General features: G+C 31.8%; 1 protein-coding gene across 1 annotated transcript; it reads right to left on the bottom strand.

Moving 5' to 3' along the window:
• Positions 1 to 5,469: 5,469 nt before the first annotated feature.
• On the bottom strand, positions 5,470 to 7,020 carry LOC112766208 (uncharacterized). Its single transcript, XM_025812101.2, has one exon. The coding sequence runs from the start codon at positions 6,871 to 6,873 to the stop codon at positions 5,800 to 5,802; it is 1,074 nt and encodes a 357-aa protein (XP_025667886.1). The 5' UTR covers positions 6,874 to 7,020; the 3' UTR covers positions 5,470 to 5,799.
• Positions 7,021 to 21,463: the final 14,443 nt, after the last annotated feature.

Raw genomic sequence — 21,463 nt, 5'->3', positions numbered from 1 at the left:
ATTTAATGTAATTGATATTATAATTACCGTTCTTAAATATAATTATTATTAATCTTTATTGTATTTTTATATATAAAAATCAAATTATAAAAAGGAATATTAAGTATTGATTACAATAGTGCCTAATAAAAAGGGATATGATTTTCTAATTAATATCATTAATTAGCAGATTTGATAAGAACGGTGATAAGTAGAATGAACGGTGATAAGTAGAATGATAAGAGAGTGAAGTAAAAAATAAAACTGTTATTAAGTGATATAAATGAAGTAAAATATGGAAAGTTTTGGCTGATTATGGCTGAAAAATTTTGGTTACCAAACTTTTTCCATAACAAAAATATAATTTAAGTCAAATAAATGTATAACGTACATTATTACAGTTTATAAACATTCTATATGCCGTAATGTCAAGTGTGTTGTGTGTTATTTACGGATAAAAACAGGTCAGGTTTTGTTTTTAATAGGCTTGGTCTTTTATGTAGTTAATTAATTTGAGTTAGGGGTGGAAAAAGGTCAGGTAGTCTGTCAAAGGCCTGCAGTTTGGTCTGTGTTTGGCATAGTCTGACCTAACCTGTTATAAAATAGGCACAGATTCAAACGGTTATAAAAGCCTTATTATATTAATAGACTTGGCCCATGTTTACTAATTAGTTTTATTGGTGTGTCAGGCCTGCCTGGACCTTTTAATACATAATTACATATATAAATATTTTTTTATTATTAACAAAATTATGAGATATTTTAAATTTATTATATTTAATTATAAATAGTTTTGTATATTTTAAATACTTTAAAGTTTAAAAATTCTTATAAATATTAAATATGACATTTTACATATAAATATGTTTATTAAAAATTATTTTTTAAATAATATTTTTATTTTTATAAAAAAAAAATTAGCAGGCCTTTTAACAAGTTTCAGGGCAGGCCAGGCTGAATAACAAGCCAAGGCTTAGTACTTTGAAAAAAACTTATAGCAGGCTGCAGGACAGGCTCAGGCCAATCAACTACATGACAGGCCAGGCCTGTTAAGAGCAAAGTCTGACCTGACCTGGCCTGTTTCCACCCCTAACCTGAGCCTAGCCTGCAATCTACTATAGATTCTTTATAAAGTATTATGTTTGGCTTGTTATTCAGTCTGACCTAGCTTAAAACCTGTTAAAAGGTTTGATATTTTTTTTTATAAAAATAAAATATTATTTTAAAAAATTATTTTTTAATAAAAATATTTATATGTAATATATCATATTTAATATTTATAAGAATTTTTAATCTTTTAAAGTATTTAAAATATACAAAAATAAAATATAATAAATTTAAAATATTTCATATTTTTGTTAATAATAAAAAATATTTATATATTTAATTATAGGCCTGACAGGCCAATAAAATTAATTAGTGAGACTGGATCTAATTTATTAACATATTAAGATTTTTAAAAAAACTTGAGTCGGTGCTTCTTTTATAACAGCCTACGCCAAACACAGTTACTACTTACTACATATCGTATTCAAATAGGAGTAGCAAATAGACGGACTCAGCCCATCAAAAACTATCTCATAAAGTAGAATGGGCTTTCCCGGCCCTAATAATATGGCCTGAAAATTCCAAATCATCCTACTGTCTATCTGGCCCGTTTTCTTTTCTTTTTTTCCCATTTAGCTTACATTTTTATTTTAACACACAATTATTTTGGACAGAAGTAGAGAATTTTCCACTTGAATCCGTTAAATCTATTAACCCGTCGGAACAAGAACGTATTTGACACAAAAACTAAAGAGTGTTTTTCATTTAACGATTTTGGCAACCTCGGTTGAAATAGTGGTAACAATAACACAGGCTGCTGTTATTCGGTCGTTATTTTCCATCCCCTGCGAATCCTCTGCCAAATTCGGTCGTTATTTCAAAATTTTTTTGTTGGATTTTATGTAAACCAAAGCTTGCAATTTTGTGTTCATCAAGTCTAATAATGGATGTTGATTTGATAGTGAACTTGCTGCCGTGGAGCTTTTGAAAGCTTTGGCAATGCAAGAAGTGTGAGGATTCAGGTATCTCCACGGATCTTTATAGCTTTGGTACCAATGTACCATGACAGGTATCAGAGACTGTATGTAATGATGAAATTGAAACCAAGATAGAGAGAAAGATCGAGTAAAGAATGAAATGAATCGGTTGAATTGATTTTAAAATTTTAAGACTTAGGTATATAAACCAACCAAATCTAGGAGGTATTAGATATTTGAGTTAAACTACCATCGGAAGTGAGTGGAGTTAGATCAACTTCAAATTCGACTCACGAAAATTAAGTTAGGCTCATTAATAATTGAGTTTATTTCGTAAATTCAAACTCGACTCAACGAAAACTCATGAGCGGATTCAAAGAATAGAAACATAATTTATAATTATATATCAATAAATTATAACTTATATATATTAAAAAATATAAAAAAAGTAAAATTTATATACTATTTATCGATCAATTATAAATTTTTTATTTCTATCCTACATCAAAATTATATATAAAAAATGATTATAAAATTTAAATAATTAAGAATATTAATATATATATATATATTAAAATTATTAATACGCATATCGTATATGCATTTAATCTATACTTTTAATATTATATATATAATTGAGCCAACTCACGAGCTAATGAGCTGAGCTTATCCAAGCTCAAGTTCGACTCATTTAATTTATGAGCTCAATTTCAAGTTCAAGCTCGGCTCACCAGCTCACGAGTTCAGTTTATTGAGCTATTAACGAATCGAACTCGACCTGACTTGACTCACTTCTAGCTCTGAGTTCAACTAAGGAATTATTTTTTTTCCAGTAAAAATTATTTTTCAAAAAAATATTTATTTATCTTAAATTTTATATTGTAAATTTTAAATTTAAAAAAATTAAAAAATAATTTATAATAAAAATGAACTATTATTAATTAATTAAAATTTAGTATCTTAGATTGTATTTGTTTCTGATAACAGGACAAGACAAGACAGTGAGAACAAGATACAAAAGACAGAGACATAATTTTATGTTCTTGTATTCTGTTTGGTAATAAACTATAACAAATTATGAAAATCTAATTTATTTTCATTTTTTTCATTTAAAATTTAAAAAGAAAAATATAATAATAAAAATATAATTATGAAAAATTAACAAGAATAATAAAAAAAAAATAAAAAATAAGTTGTGTCTCTTATTAGTGTCTATGTATCCTTTTGTCAGGATAGACACAAAATATACTAATTCAGTGTCTTTGACCTAGATGGAGATATTGTGTCAAAAACACTGAATTAGTATATTTTGTGTCTATCCTGACAAAAAGAATAGAGTAATCTAAATTTTAATTGTCATTAATTTTAATTAATTTTTTTTGTAATCACTAATTTATTGTCTCACTTACATAATATTTGTTTTATATTTTTCATAGTGAAATAATAATTCATATTGATTTTTTAACATAAATATTTTCAAATTTTATCATAATTGGACTTAAAAAAAATATCAAATACTTAAATTAATTTATTCAATTGACAAATTTACTCCTAACATCTATAAATTCATATATATAACATCTATAATTTCATATTAATAACATCATAATTTCATACATATGATGTCCATATTAATAAATTTTTACAATTAGTATTATCAAATTTCAAACTATGTATCTTATCGTATTTTTTAAATTATTATCTCATATATGTACTAATGGTCATAATTTTAATTATTTTAATATTTTTTATTTAATATTCATATGTATGCTTATTATTGATTTTAATATAATGAGTTAATAATTATTTTAAAAAATTTATTTCTTAATTTTTGTTTATATTTCATTTTTCATTTTTTATAAATAATTCATGACATTATATAAAAAGTAATTTATTCATCTTTGTTGATTTTAGTTATGAAATAATCCTTGTTTAAACAAACCCCAACAAAAGTTTTTGTGCATGTCCCACTAAATTTAAAAATAATCTTATTCAAACAACAAACAAATTTAAGAACTGAAATAAAATAATTAATTTAAAACATCAAACTCAGCTGAAGAAGCTCCAAGTCTAACAAGGTTAGAATATATATATAAAAATTGAGCTCATAAAAGTTCCGCTAATTCATGTAATTAACTATATCCCCCAAAGCATGATAGCTACCGATACCACGAGACTAGAATAATACTCAAAAGGCTTTTCAATGATCAAATAGAGATAGTATGAATCTCAATTCTCAATACTCAATAAGACACAGCCATAGCCAAACGGTGAGTGACTAACCTATCAATAATATTTGAGACACTAAAAAAATTAACTCGTGGTCCAAAATTATCTTATTTAATATTTATTATTACTTATCACTAAAATAATTATATAATTATAAATATTATATATATAAAATTAGAAAAATTATATTATATAAAATAATTTTAAATATTATGTACCTAACATTATCATTAACCTATATATCAAATTGAATTTCACCGCAACTAAAACTCGATACTAGAGTGTAAATTAAACAGTACCAAGTGGATGGGAAACATGGATAAGCTACATTGCTACAACATTGTCATGTAAAACTTATGGGAAAGTTTTCAAATACATCCAATACGCAGATATTCTGGTTAAATTCTAGTAATCTTAACCGTTTTAATTATAATATATATTATATATAACTTTTAAAATTAAGATCAACCGAAGTAAAATTATTGAAATACCAATGTCCCTAGTACACTTTAAAATTCTTCCTAACTTATGAACCAAATGATGAAATAGTAACTACAAAAAAACCATGGAAGGTCCACATGGAGACTTCAAATGTCATGCAATTCTAATATTCTATTTAATCATCTCTTTAGAACTAACTAATGCTCAAAAAAGAAATGAATACCTTTACCTAGTAACAACTAAACTGTAGCTTGATGAGAAACCCTTATAAAACCACATCAACAGAATAAACTATACTATAAGACAATTAGCATGCAGATTGCAGACCAAAAGAAGTACAAGTTCAGCTCATATAATTTTTCCTTCTACATTATTTATATGCCGTCTCCAACTAGTCTTTCAATTTCAGTAGTAGCAGACAAATAAATATTTTTTGTCGAACCAGGTAAAACCCAGACAAATATGATCCTATGAGTATTGTAGAAAGCTTACTTCTTTCAACCAATTTCAGCTTATTTTCTAAATAAATATATATATATATATATATATATATATATATATATCTCTTTAATTTTATTTCTTAAATCCAAATCTGCTAGCCATAAATTCTAAACTATAAATTTTAAATCTTAAAATTATAAAAAAAAAAATAAAAAATAGCTAACATGAAACCGAAAATTGTTTCTCTTTACTCTCTATTGTTAACAAGCTAAACTTAAAACTACACAAATCAACAAGTTACCGCGCTAAACACAAATGTTCTACAAAGCCAATTAAATTTAAAAAAATACAGAAATAATCAAACAATACATAAATAAACAAATAATAACTACTATTGTAAATCATTGAGAGCTTGAAGAAGAAAAAACTGACCTTCAATCAAATCACAATCCTAGGGTTTATCCAGATAAATTATTCCACCAGAAATTATTCACAACTACTTTGAACTTTGGGTTCCTTTCTACCCACACTTTATTCACAATAGTAGTCCACTTATATATGGTCTAATGCACTATATAAAACTCAGATCAATGGATTCGATCAACTATTAAGAGTACCTATGTTGTAATTTGACTTCAATTAACAAAATCAATAATGAAGCTGAATGAAGCTACTGCATGCACCATCAAATTTCTTCAAAATTCAAACAAAAGTATGGATCATTGTAATTGTAATCCCACAAGCTAACTGGATAATCCTCCTCCGTCAACGAAGACCACATAGATCCGATACCCGGTTCCGGATCCGGATCTGGATCCACCACTGCATCTGCTCCAACCTCTGAGGAAGACAATGTTGAATCCACAGCGAGATTGTTATTATTATTACTATAATTCAATACTTCTTCTTCCATAACCATGCAACTCTCTTGATGAGGACGATGAACATAACCCGAAGGATGATTAGTAGTATTATTATTATTATTCTGATGCGAGGTTAACCTAATTGAAGTTGTTCCACCTGATTCATCGGCTTTTTGGTGACGATGGTGACACTGTTGTTGTTGCTGCTGAAGCTGCTGCTGCTGCTGAATTTGCAGCACTTGTGGTGAATACTGATGATGAAACTGCACCGGTGGTGGTGCAACAACACTGTTATTATTACCGTTACTAAAAGGGAAAACCCCAAATGGCACGAAACCCGAGGCGGTAGCAGCAGAGAAGTTATTATTATTATTGTTATTGTGGAGGCCGTTAAACACAACGGGAAACCGGGAACCGGATGAGAAGGTGAACCCGGAAGGGCGAGGAAGCAAAGGCCTAAGCGTTTGAGTGGAGGAAGAAGAAGAAGAAGAAGAACCGCCACGAGACGAAGAATTAGAAGAGTTAGAATTGACGGAAACTGAGGGTTGCAGATTCAACTGTGCCCTAGAACCGTAGAGGATCAAAGCAGCACGGTCATAGGCCCTGGCGGCATCTTCGGCGGTGGCGAATGTTCCGAGCCACTTCCTGGTCCGCTTGCGCGGTTCTCTTATCTCCGCCACCCATTTCCCCCAGCTCCGCTGCCTGACGCCGCGGTAACGAAACTTGTTGTTGTCAGGTCCACCTTTTCCCTTGCACTTGCGGTTATTATTGTGAGGGGGGTTATTATTATCACTGCTGCTGCTGCTGGTGTTAGGTGTTTGAGAAAGAGTGGGGATAGGGGCGGTGGTGGCGGTGGGTTTGGTTTCTTGGGGATCGTTAGGGTTAGAAATTTCCATTGGTTGGTGACTGAAATTGAAGCTTTAAAAAGTGTGAGGGGAAGGGTGAATAGTTCGAGGAGGGGAATGGTTTCTTGTTTGGGTGTGATGGGAAGAGAGGGAAAGAGAGATGGAGACTAGTTGTGGGAAAGTGTTAGGTGGTTGGGGCTTGAAGATGCCTCGTTCAGTGTTTTGATATTTGTTGATTAGTCCATAGAGGAGGCTACTTCTGAAGCTCTTTCCATGCCTTCTCTGTCAATGGTGGAATAGGGCGGTGCCATTCAAATCTATTTATCAACTCAAACTCTATTTATTTTACCTCTTAATCAATTCAATCAACATTTCATTTCTATATTAATTACTTCTATGTTAGTTAGACTTTTTTTTTTTACATAAAAAGACTTATTTATTTTATTTTTATAAAATTTAAAAATCTCAAGGTAATAAAATTTTTTGTAGACAAAAATGTTTTAAAAATTTGTTTGTGTACATATTCAATAATTTTAAAAAATTAATTATCTGATATTTCTTTTTAATATTAAGAAAATTAACATTGAGTATTGAGTATATTTAAAGTCATATTAACTACTTAGTATTTATTTTTTCTTTGTCACAATTTTTTGTCCCATCAACATGATTAAATGAAGTTAATGACTCAAATGAGTCAATATTCCGCCAAATTATATGTAATAAAACCATAATAATATTTGAATTTTTTTAATTAAATATAATCTATTATGATTTTAATTATTTATTTTATTTTGTATATTAGAGTTCAAAGATTAATTTCATGCGAAATAGATGATAAATAAATAAATAAAAGTTAGTGTTTATATTTTGTTGTAACAGATAAATTCAAATATTATTGTTCTTATTGAAGAAAAATATGGATTTACTTCGTGCGTGCGTGTAAGAGAGAAAAATATATGGATAGAAGTACAAATATCGTTATATTAATATTATCTTTGAAACATAAATATAAAGATAAAATTAAAGAACTAAATAATTAATTAAAAACTAACTAAATCATTAAGATACACAATTTTTCTTGTTCAAAGATATATATTTTATTTTTATATATTTCTTAAAATTATGAATAAAATATTTAAAAAAAATATCCATTTCTTCTTTTTATTTTTATATCTCGATCTCTATCTATATAAACATAATGGAAATGCAAACCTAAATTATTTAAGTGAGGAAATTAAAAGGAGAGAGCATTGTGAAAGCCTGAAAGGGATTGCTGCGCAGTGAAGAAAAGAAGACGACACTGAACACATCTCAGGTTCACACATTGGTTTTGGAATTTGGAACCATTATTACTCGTCTTTGTTGATTATTTTCTTCTTTTGACCTCATTAATTTACAATTTTCTTTTCCTTTTTCTCTGTTTTTGAGAGGATAAGTTAATTAATAAACACCTCTCGGTGCTTACCAAAAAATATCTATTGATTCCTAGGGAAGTAAACGGATTGAACTACATGATCACTTAAAAGAGTAGCACGCAGTACAATGTACTCCACTATATACTAGTAGTATTAATCTTGATGAATGATACTATGAATTTCTCATGCGCGTTACAATAAAGTTTGGACAAGTCTAAATTTCTGATTTTAATACCTATCCATTATTTCAATTCAATACATACATTCAATACAATTAAAAATATCTGAGAGTGAAATGTACATGCAATATAAGTTTGGGTTTCGGGTTGATTGATATAATGTGCGATTTTATGAAGTGAAAAGTGAGTCACTTCTTCTTGGTTGTGAAAATCATTAAAAACATATATGTATGTCATGAAATTAAATCACTTCACCTAAAAATTTAAAAGAATAAAAAGAATAATATAAATAATTATATCTTTAAAAGATTATAAATTATCTGATCAAGTCTTTTAATTTACATTACATGCATACCATATGAAATTAGATCAACCTCATGATATAAGCTCAGTTGACGCACTGTTTATTAGGGGGAAAGAAAACAAAAATAGGGCATTCGATTTATACATACATATGAGCTATAGCAACTTTAAGTGCCTGATATTTATAAATTATTATAAATATTTAAAAATAATTACAAAATATATACATTTAAAATCAACTACTAATTAACTACTGTATGTAAAAATATATATTTTGTATTTTATAAAAAATACTATGTTATTATATTATAAATTTAATTATTCTAATAATTAACTATTAATTAAAAAATATATAAATTAATATATATATATATATATATATATATATATATATAATTTATAAATTAAATTTTAATTATATAAACAATTTTTAATTTAAAAAGTGAGGAATTTATTATCAAACTTAATCTAAAACTGCAAAAATGATAATTTGATGATATACCATACCACATAATATATTATGCAGTAGTACGAAAGATAAAAAATAAAACAGGAATCATATGTGTGCCATGAATGGCTTTTGCATGCAAAGGGAGAGCCTGCCACGTGCCAATAATGAATGACATGATGCAGGTAGAAAGGCTTTCTGTTTAGTGTTCATGAGTGCGCTTCCCGGCTGTCCTTCTTATTCAATTTATGCCAATATATATTGTCATACTGATTATTATAACAAAAAGGACATTCGATTTTTATATATATATGGATTTAGTTTACTTGTAAGGACACACAAGTTAAAATTATTAATAATAAATTTTTTTAATATTTTAGTTTAATAAATATATTAATAATTTAAATTTTGTAATATTTTTTATGAAGTTTCTTTAATTGGTAATTTTTTTTTTGAAGTAAAAAAGTTCGACATAACAAGGTGGAACAAAAAAAAAACAAAAACTCATGACGCCAAAAATAACAACTACAAGAAATCGATTCATCGTAACTTGTAAAGGATCTGTAAATAATGTCCATCACACTTTCATTCCATATTTATCCGTCCAACTTTCATAGTGTTGCTTGAGCATATCTGAAATAGTCTATATCCTTCCAAAAGCGAACAATCAAGCACACCACACCTGCTAAATAAGCTCACAATCAATGAACAAGTGAAAAGCAGTTTCAATAGACTTATGACATAAAACACACATATTATCATTCGGGCCAATAACATCTAATCTACACAGTCTTTTTCTTATATTCACCTTACCAACCAGTGCAAACCAAGTAAACAACTCAACTTTTGGTGGGACGAATCATCACCAAATAGTACTAGTGAAATTATAACTTGTGATATCCGTCGGAAGTATCTCTCTATTTGCAATACCATCACAAAAAATTAATAGAATAATTAAATACTTTTTTATCAAATATCCTGACCACTCTATCCTCTCTCTCAATTGGTAATTTTATTATGTGTTCTTAAAGTATATATTACTTAAATTTTATATTATTTAATTAAATCTTTTATTATTAAATCATTCTAAGTATACTAATAAAATTTTGTTAAACGAAATGATTTCACCCATAAAGATTTTAATAAGAAACTTAAGCTTACATATGGCTGAAATGGTGAAAATATATATATAAAATCTCCTAAATCAGTAAACTCTAAACCCAATATATATCCTCACTTTTATTCTCTTGTAAGTCTAACAGATTATCGTATATTTGCAAGGTTTCAATTTATAGACCAAGAAGCTAGGTCTCTACTTGTAACTTGTAAGCGAAGGTTTCTAGAAATTAAATTTGTATATATTATTTGATATGGAAAATTTTTCCCTATACCAACTTCCAAAATAACTCTAGATATATATTTTCACTCAAAACTATTCGTGTTTCCAACTTTTCCTTGTTTTTTCTTCGTTAACTTCAAACATTTTCCTTATCAAAATTGACATTTTTGCTAACAGCTGCCGCATTGCGAGATTATATATCAGGGAATTTTTATTAAAAGAATATTGTTAATAATAAGTAATCTAACTTATTATAATAAAATATTTTTATTTTTAATTTCATTTTTTTATTTTAAAAATTTTATAAAAAACTAAAATTAATGAAAACATGATTTTATTAATTGAACTATTTTTCAATTTTACCTTCATAAAATCCTCTAATCAAGGGAGTTAGGCAGTGTTTATTTAGTAGGTGTGTCCAATAAAATTTGAGACACGGTGATATATTTATACCCATATTTTATGTTTGATTTTTAAATATTATAAAATAAGAAGAAACATAATAGTACATATTAATACATAAATACATAAAATTTGTACACTACTATTTTATTGAGACACTAAGACACAAAGACTAAGACATAAATTTTTTCACTTCTATTTTTAATGGTGGTAATTTTTTTAGTAATATTTGCAATTTATCTTCTATCTTAGGCATAATTACTAAATTAAGTGAAAAATTTATATCTCCTTATATATGTGTCTTCAATATTTATATATTTGTGTCTATGTCTTCGTCCATATATAAATTAAATACAACCTTAGGTTTTAAACACCTTAAATATATTAAACACACCAAAAACCTAAAAATTTTCATTAACTCTGTACCTTTCATTTTGTTTTCTTAAAAAGAAGGATTTTGCTAAAAGTGTCCTAATATTGTCTAAGGAGGAGTGTTAGGGACCAACAACTTTTATGATTTGTAACCATCAGATAGCCATCAATAATAATTTTAATGGTATGAAATTGGTGTGAGATTTCATCTAATAGCTCACTTTTCTTTACTGATTACATGTTGGCCAGAATTTAAAAAAGTTGCTGACCCTAAATTTTTTCATTATTGTTCTAAGAACATAAAAGTACAAAAAAAAAAGCTTTTTAATATATTTAATATACAGAAAAATTAGAAAATTATATTTAATTTAAATTTTTGTTTAAACTTTTTAATTGTAATATCATTAAAGAAAACTTTTAGAATATTTATTATCAAGAATAAAAAATGATCTAACATATGTCTAAAAAACACTTTTTAAGGTGTTAATTATAGAAATTTTACATTAAAAAAGTTTTCAATAAAAAATTTAAAACACTTTCTAAACTGAGTAATTTTTACTAGTATTAGATAACAACTCATTAAAAGAAAAAAATATTTTTCAGTAATTTTAAACGAGTGTTGACACTTTTACCGAAAACCCATGTTTTTAATTTTCACCTCTCATATGCTTGTGCAATAATGGGCAGAGCTTTTCATTGCTATGGTCCTCGAAATATTTTATATAAAAATGAGTAATATTTATTTATCTCCAATGTTTGGGTAAGTCCTATTTGTATCTTTGACGTTTATAAAAATGATTCAATATTATCCTACTATCAATTATACTAACAAATTAGATTATATTTTTCAATTATTTTCACTTGGATATATTCATTCTCAATTAGGTCTCACTTGGATGTGTTCGATTTTAATATTATACCCACTATTTATGTTTAAATTCAATTATATCCCTAGAAAAGTGAATTATGTAAATGTTATAGGAATTAGTTTCAACATTTGATGAGCTATTTTTCGGAGTAGATCATCGATTCTATTCCAGACATTTGTATTCTAACTTCAAAAAGAGATTTTTAAAACTCAAACTAAAGCGCTCATGATGTGTAATTGACAACAGGATAACATTGAATCGCTTTTACAAACGTTAGGGATACAAATAGGATTTACCCCAAACGTTAGGAACAAAAACAATACTTTACTCTAATACATAACATGTTATATTTTTATTAATCAAATTATTTTAATTTAAATTAATCTTAACAAAATAATTTAAAATTATAATTTCAATCTTATCACGTGCATGGCACGGGTTAATACACTTGTTTTATATAAAAATGAGTAATATTTATTTAAATATAATAATTAGCTTGTTTGGTTACAAATCTTTAAGGCAAAATTATGTGTGTATGTGTTTGAGACTCGCATAATTCATTCACTTGGTATTTGTTATGCTAAATTTAATATAATAGACTTTGTGTTTTGGTAGTTTTCAAATTGCATGTTTGGACCCTCAAAATTTCTCTCTAAGTTCCGCCACGGTACTGATGTGATATCATTTAATCTTCCAAGAGCAAAATAAAGTTGACATTTGACAACGGAGACACACCACAATAATGTGACAGTTATTCTTCCATGCAGAGCAAATAGCCAAATATTTTGATCTTGTACCAGAATTAATGACCACTTTGTATATGTATGGAGATGGTCGAGAAATGATACATTTTTATTATTCTATGTACAACAAAAGTAGTATACTTTGCTTTTCTCTTTTTATTTTTCATTAACTATGGCAACGTTTGGTTCAAAGTTCAAACACACGGACATACACATAGATATGGACATTTTAATATATATATTTATTGTTTGTTTGTTGAAAGAGAAGGCCCCGAAGGAAAATCCCAAATAGATTAGAATCTTGTCGGAAAGCTAGAAGGGAGAGACACAAATTTTGAAAATTTTTTTAGTTTTATTTTAAAGGATACAATTTTTTTTTTTGGAATAAGAACAAGTTCGCCGCACCCCCGGCGAACTCTATAATTCGCCGTACTCCCGGCGAACTCTATGATGAGTTCAGAAATAAAAGCAGGCCTATTGGAGAGAAAGATCAAAATCAAGTAGCCACAATTTCTCTGTTTACTTTCTTTCTCACTATTAATATTGTCGCTACAATGTCAGGAAATCCATTGTTATTCATTCATTACGATGGTAAAATAGTGTATGATGAAGAAGGTTCAATTGTCTTTAGATCGGGCCAATCGATAATTATCTATATGACACCGGAAGTCAACAGTTTAACAGCTTTGAAGAATGTGATATTGCATTCCGTCGGACAGCAGGAATCTAAAAGGGTGAAAAAAATTTACAACAGATATCCGACCGAGTTAGATGGCAATTTGTTTTATAAAAGGTATATTACAGTTGTGTTGTCTCTATCTCTGTTACTAGTATATTTATCAAACCATCGTTGTGAGCGATATTTCTATTGTTTTGAATTAGGTACCGGTTGCGCGATGACGAGGACGTACTGCTTATAAGGTCGTGGCACAACCGATGGACCAATATTCATCTGTTGGAGTTATACGTGTTTCTTGTTGACTTTGGTGGCCGAGGATCATCTGCAGATACTGTCGATGATAGTTCGACGAGTGGAGTTGTTAGACGAACTAACAGAAGGATGATGGTGGATCTAAATATGCCACCTGAGGGTAGTCAGGAGGGGTCTAATGTTGAAGTTCGTAACGTTGACTTAATGGATGACGGTCTTGAAAGTCATGACGGTTCTGCTATCAGAGATTCGATGATGGAGCAGTATGAAGTCAACCCCGATGATGGAGACGATGCTGACGAAGAATCACCCGAAATCCCTGATGATGGTGACAAGGAAGAGGAGATGAACTACTACAGTGACACCCGAGAGTTGACTTCAACCAGCCACACGTATCAAGGTCCTCCAGCAGGGGAAGCCACCTGATATGCACCCGAGAGTCAGATGCATCAGGGAAGAGGATACCCCCTATCAACTGCATGATGTATCCTCTCGTGTACCTCATCAGGTGCTCCTCTGTGGCGTCCTGCTCCATCTCTCCACAAACCGTGTTGTGGAACCAAGTGAGCTTCATAGTCCACTTCGTCTGTGACTGTCTGTCCTCTAGGCCGGGAACAACACCCAGAATCTGATCACATAACTCCTCAATGGTCCGTCCCTGATGGTGCTGCTCTCACCCACCTATGCATCCACTCACAGGATCACCATCAATCCTGAGTCCCAACTGATAGGCCACGTCCTGCAGAGTGATAGTCATCTCCCCGCACGGGAAATGAAATGTATGGGACTCAAGCCTCCACCTCTCTATCAACGCCGAGGCAAGGGATCAATCGTGCTCGAACTCAAACATATAGACCACGTACTCAAACCCGGCTCGTCTTAGATATCGCCTAATCTGCTCCGGCGGCCGTGTCATCAAATTCCGTCTGGTGCGCAAGATTCGAAGCGCCTACCTAACGGAAAAGAATTAATAAAAAAAGGTACCGTGAAGAAATATTATAGCAAGTTTACTTTTTATTCAATACAATAAAATAAAAAAAATTCATACCACTCGATCAAGCCTCCCAACAATGTGCTCAGCGTGATCCAATCTATACATCTCATGCTCATAACCCAATAGAGCACCGCTAGGGAGACAATGAGATATGTATACAATGTATACAATGAGCTCTTTATTAGGCCCAATTAATATTAATAGAAAGAATTAACCAATTAATAACCTTAATCCTATTTTGGCTGTTTAGTTTAACATACTACCTAATTTCTCATATTTACATTTTTTCCCCAAATCACTCAACCCTTTTGTTTCAGCGTGTTTTCCCAACCCCCCCTCCCCCGCACCCAAACCCTTCCCAATCTTTGCACACACCACTAACGGCGCAGAACCCAAACCCTCCCACTCTTTGCACACACCCAAACCCTTTTGAAACTGAGGAAGGGCACCCATCAACCCATTAATCCTCATCGTTGGCATTAAGGACGGCGCCCTCTTGGTCCTGAACATCCCGCCGTCTCTGCAAAGGAGCCGTTGTGTGTGACGCCGCCGACCAGGAACGCAATCAAGGAGCGCTCACCCACGAACCGAGCAGCAGCAGAGTTCTCATCGCGTGGGCGCTTTCCTCTCCTATCAACGGAGTAGCCGACCCAGGAAAAAACACCCACCTGCTCGTCAACACACCGTTCACTGGAAACACAAAGAACATTACCTCAAGAAGAATCATAACCATCCAATGTAAGTGGGTTTTGTTGTTCATTTTTGGATTGGTAATAGCTGTTGCATGTTTGAAAGTAAATATATTTTGTTGATTAAATCACTGATGACCCATGGTGAAAAAGCAGTGGTTGATGTTTATTATCGCAGAGACTGTGGAGTATGTAGTTAGTCTATGATCTTGATATGCTTGGTGATTTAATTTTTGCGCGGGAAAGGTTGGAAAATGTTTTGGATCGTGTTTATATAGCAGTCAAATTTAAATCTTTTTGTCCCTTTCCGTGTGGACCGTGTGCATGCAACGTGACGTATACAGGCTGACCATTGTTGAAAATGGGTTGATATTTGTTGGATGGTTACTTTAATAGTATATTGGATAATTACTTTAATAGTATATTGGATGGTTATTCATCAAATTTTTTTCTAGTGTCGTTAATTTTTTTTCTTTTGCCACTGCAACCAAAGAATTAGCTGAAACTGTTGTTATTGGTTTGTAATAAAGTTAAAGTAATTTTCATAACAGGCTTGGACTGTTAGATTTTTAAACCCGGACAACAAAATTGTATTTAGGACATTCTAACAAGGTATTATATGCTGTATGGATCTAAGGAAAGGTTTGATGCACTTGAGGTGCAACTTGTGTGGTGTGCTGTTGTTATAGCTTTTTATCTCATTTATAGATTGTGACAAGGGGAAAATTGTGAGGTTTGATCTTTGTATGAAACATTTCAATTAAATGTTTGTGTCCAATATTTTCCTAAATGAACTCATTTTCTGTTATTTGTTTTAATTAAAGCAAGATATTAACCCATAATTCAACTGATTATCATGATTATATGTTGGAAGAGAACCTGCTATTTAACCATTCGTATATGCTTCTTTGGCCATTTGTGGCCTTGTTTTTACATTATAGAAGATGATTTTTTTTACATAAATATAAACTATTTTGCATAGATACCTAACTCACTCTTTATTACTAGGAATTTTCTAGTTTCATGCAGAAGAACTAGTGCTTCTTTATGCTAGTACATGCACTTACAAATTTTATTCATTCCAGGACAATTTAAGACTAATAGAATTCTGCACTATTTTGCTAACTACTTTACTCTAATCTCTGAAGATATTATACCTGCATGTGGATGATGATGAAGCAACCCATCATTAATGTGAATGTTAAGACTAAAATGGTAGGAAACATGAAAGAAGCGTGATGAACTTGAATTGGGCTTAACTGAAGTGATTACTATTCAACAAACTTAATTAGTAAACAGTTTTTTTAAAAAAGTAAAGCCAATACTACCATTTCTTTGTTGGATTGGTGAAATTTTACAAGATTGAATTATGCACAAGATTTTCCCAAGCATCTAGGTTAGCAGGGTTTTGTATTCTACTATACTTCTGGTACCCAAGATTTTCTTTATATGAAAAATGCTATAATTTTTGTGTCCAATATTTTCTTATTTGTCTGGATACATAAGTATGATATTGTCGTACCATATAGCGTCCAATGATTAAGTTTACATCAACTGCAATGTAATATAATGCTATTATTTACGTTATTTGGCTGCAGTTTACCAGCTTCTTTTGTAAGACTTTACGACTCAGATTGCCGGCTGAATATTGCGTGTGTAAATTATCACGGTGCTCGACCAAACCAATCCCTAAACCGGCCGACGACACACTCAAATGGGTAAAAAGGTATCCCATTGATTACATTAATAAATGAACATAGTTGGTTATTTTTTATGAAAATATTCTGATCCTTTTTTGTTTTGCTCAACAGAAACTAGTTGAGACGCGATGCTCACCCTGCTACATCAACAATTTATTTACCCATTTGGAACGACATAATGGGCAAGCTACGTTAGCGGAGATTGAGGCCATTGAATTTGACTTCCTGCACCGGGTACCACAATGGCATGTGAAGCAGAGCATCATGCTCCAACTAGCTAGGGCCTATGACGTGGAGACAAACACTCAACGTCGGGGACATTCGAATTACTGCCGAACTTATCGGCAATGTATTCAGCATACCTTCTCAAGGTTAGTGTAAGTTATGTAAGATGTAAAACTCCCGGTTCGTGGTTATGCTTTTTCCCATGTTGACACGTACTGATTGTGGTAAACTGTTACGTTTCGCGCAGGTGTCCCAATACCGGTATTGCAGAAAAAAATGAGTCACATTTGGCAATAAAGAGAGAATTTCAGAAGAAAACTATAGCCCAGTTGTGGGACTTTTTGTTTGCCTGTCCGATGGAGACCGAGCAACAGAGGATGACCTTTAGAGGATACTTTATCTTGATTGTATTGAAGATGTTTCTTAACCCTACAAGCCAGCAGACTATTTCTCCATGGTACCTCCCTCCGATATTGGACGTCTCTAACCCAAGAAGATTTCATTGGCCGTATCAGATACTAAAGTGGCTGCGGGATGCGATAAGAAAATTTTAAGACGAGAACCGGGAAACATACGGCAAGTGCATGTTCGTGTTGCTGGTTTTGCAAATAAATTACGTAAATTTAAAAAAGATCAATGGCTTTATGTTTAAGTCCTAATATTCAAGTTACTTGTGTATAGGTTTTGTACTTTCACCGCCTAAAGCATGGTCTGTTACATGCATGTCGTGTGCCCGAGCCTTGGATTGTTAAATGGACCACTAATGAACTTGATAAGAAGGCCGACCATGTGATCTCACAGGTTCAACCTCTACTACTCTCTTTTTAACAGTACAGTAGAACATAGATGTAATTAGAGGTTCACGTTGATTTTTTTCATGTATTTGTTGTCCCATGTTGAACAAACAGGGTTGCGTAGTCAACAATACAAGAAAACAGAAAAAATAGAAAACAGACTACTAGTGAAGCAGTTAATGAGAAAGGAAGGAGTAAAAGGCCCTGCAAGGACACTGACCAATCACCGTCTATCAAAGGCAGCACTAAATCTCAGCCAAGCTATAAGGAGTCGGATAAGGTGATCCGCTTTCTTTATGATATGTTGTGCGCTCATTTGAACTAGATATATAATTTGTGATTTATTTATTTCCATGGCTTTTTATGTTTGAAATAATTTATTTATGCGGCTGCCAAGTTGATGGAGTGTGTGAAAATAGTTTGCATTGAAGATTGGTGTGGTCGTATGGTATGATTTTATCTTGAATGCTTGTTTGAACACATATGTTGTGTTTATATTTGTTAAGTTCTTATTTCGGTTGAGTTAGGTAATTGAATAGATGCAGCTAACATGCTCGACTCAGGATGAGGATGACCACATGTCGCTTGCTAGAAGGATACGACTATTCCAACAGCGGCCTCGGCCACATGATGCAGAACAAGCAGAGCCCGTGTGCAAGGGCAATCATAAAAGTCCGAAACAAGAAAACACTCAACACACGGATGCATCTCCACACACGCCACCAGCAGCACATGTCCAGCTCAGTGACTATGATTTTGACCGGTTAGTAATTTCAGGCTAACCATGCTGTATGTTTCTCTTCTTTATTTGTCATATCCTGCCTTGTTATTAGCCGTCTAGGTAGTCATAAATTGTTATTTTAGCTAACTTCATGTCGCATTCCTTTGCAGCGAATTTGACATCTCGATCGTTCAATGTCCTGAATTTGAGAAAGTTATGAATAATGTTGAAAAGGGGTGCGAATCAAAGGCCATAATTATGCAGCCCCTGCAAACTATATTGCCAAACAAATCAGGCTACTATACACCGAGTCCAGGGAGACCTAGCTTTTCACTCGGTTTAACTCAGTTTGAGAAGACTCCAACCCCTTCTCCGATTCAATCAATTCATCCAAGCCTAAAAAAATAAAGTTGGGAGAGACTAAGAAAAAAAAAATCAGAACATGGATAGTGGACTCGTCCTTGAACGGAGATCAAGATTTAGCTAAGTATGAGGGACGGGAATACATGATATTACAAAGGAAGGACTTCTGGTCCTTGAAACCCCGCAATTGGGTCAACAGCTGCGTAAGTATATGATCTTGATCATGCGTTTTAATTTCGTTTCTTTATATCGGGATATAGTTGACAATTGCTAGATAAATTGTTTAGGTAATTCAATGGATGTGCTACTCTTTCAACGACACTAACTCATCTAGGTTCAAGCGAGATTTCTATTGTGTGTCTCCAGGCATCTTGGTAATTTCATTCTTCTGGTTACACAGCCGGTTAGTTTTTGTTTGGATTCTGACTATGTGTGTGGGTTTGTAGGAATCAGTGACACGAAATGATAGTCTGGCTTCATTTATTGACGATGTGAGGCTAATTTATGCTGGTCTTAGTCCAAGCTTCGGTGAGGATACAAGGTTCTTTGACAAAGTAGTAGCAGCAAAGAGAAAATGGGTAAGTTACTTTTTCAGTTATGAAATATTTAATCACGATTTGTATATGTGGCTTCACGCGGTCTTTGGATTCAAATATTAAATACATGGTTAAAGTTGATTGAGTTTACTATACTATGCTGTTGGAAATGTGTTATCCTATGATGTGAGGATGTTGTGGTTCTTGAATGCTCAAGGTAGATCAATATGCTTTTTTTTATCTTCAAATTTTTTTCTAACGAGATAGAGCTATTCATATGCACTGTTTGCTGCAGTGGTTATTTCCTTATTGTCGGGGGGTCATTGGAGGGTATATGCATTTGAGGTGAATGCGAAGCGAATAGCTATACTCGACAGTTTGCATTCTGCACCAGTAGATGATGAACGAGATAAGCTCGATGTGTATGTGGTAATATACTATACTTCTTTTATTTAATATACAGCTATATTATCTATTACGATAGCATGTTATAAGCGATTTTTTGTTCCATGATTTTCAGGGGAGACTGTGTGAGGATATGGCAAGCATTGCTATTCCTGGCTTCGTTCGCAGTACGTACGGCCCAGCTCGTTCCTACGCCAAGGTCCCAATGCAACCAAACAAGTGAGATGAAATTATAACCCAAATTTGAGAATTTTTTAGTTTTCTTTAACTACTGTGGCATAGCACGTTACAGGTTTTTGACATCCTAATTGCAATAGTATTTTGTTTTCATGTAGCTTTGACTGTGGCATGTGCGTTATTAAACTAATGGAAAGGTGGACAGAAGATCGTGAACTTTACGAATGGGACCAAGTTTGTTAAGTAAACATTTGCCCGGATGTCATCATTCATGTTGTATGAATATTACTGTAACGGTTCTTAATACCAAATCACCTGATAAATGTTCTCCCAGGATTCACTCAGTTCATACAGGATAGAGTTGATGCTTGACATTATTTGTGGCCAACACAATGCATTGATTCAGCAGCTTATTTCATTTTTGGAGGCAACAGTTAAACCTGTTCAGCGCAATGCACCACGGAACAAGAAGAAGGACGTTAGTTCACCATACACTGCACCTAGCACGAGGTCATTGATTGAACGTGCGGAAGAATTGCCGAAGGGGGCAATACGCAAAGGAAGAAAGAAGTTGCTTACTTAGGCTTAGCTCCAGTGAATTGAACTACCTTATTGTGATTATTTTACTTGCTGACGATATGGCTACGGATTTATTTATGTCACATTAGAATTACATGATTCTAGGATTAATTTTTTTTTGGCTTGACATTAAAATGATATGTTGGTTATGTTACCGTGTAAGGGTCTTTGTTTTCTTGCAGCTTAGATTTCCGGAGTTATCAAAGCTGGACAGTAAAGTAGTCATATTTGTTAATACTGGACTATAGGAACAATAACCATCCACAGATATAGTTAAACTAAACATCTTATAATGTACTATAATGAATATCCATACGAATAGTGAAATTCAGCATCCGCTCAAGAATAAGAAATTGTTATTTTTAACTTTGATTCGAAGTCTTGATAAAAATCCAAAAATTTATAGTCACCCCGAGTGTAGAAACAAATAATACAGAATTTTTTATGTAATGTTTTA

This window comes from Arachis hypogaea, chromosome 17, assembly GCF_003086295.3.
Source record: "Arachis hypogaea cultivar Tifrunner chromosome 17, arahy.Tifrunner.gnm2.J5K5, whole genome shotgun sequence".
NCBI classification, from domain to species: Eukaryota; Viridiplantae; Streptophyta; class Magnoliopsida; order Fabales; family Fabaceae; genus Arachis; species Arachis hypogaea.
This window is presented reverse-complemented; position numbering and strand designations above follow the sequence as displayed.

What these genes read in the sequence shown, in the direction of transcription:
- LOC112766208 (XM_025812101.2), bottom strand. Translation starts at nt 6,873, where the DNA reads ATGGAAATTTCTAACCCTAACGATCCCCAAGAAACCAAACCCACCGCC.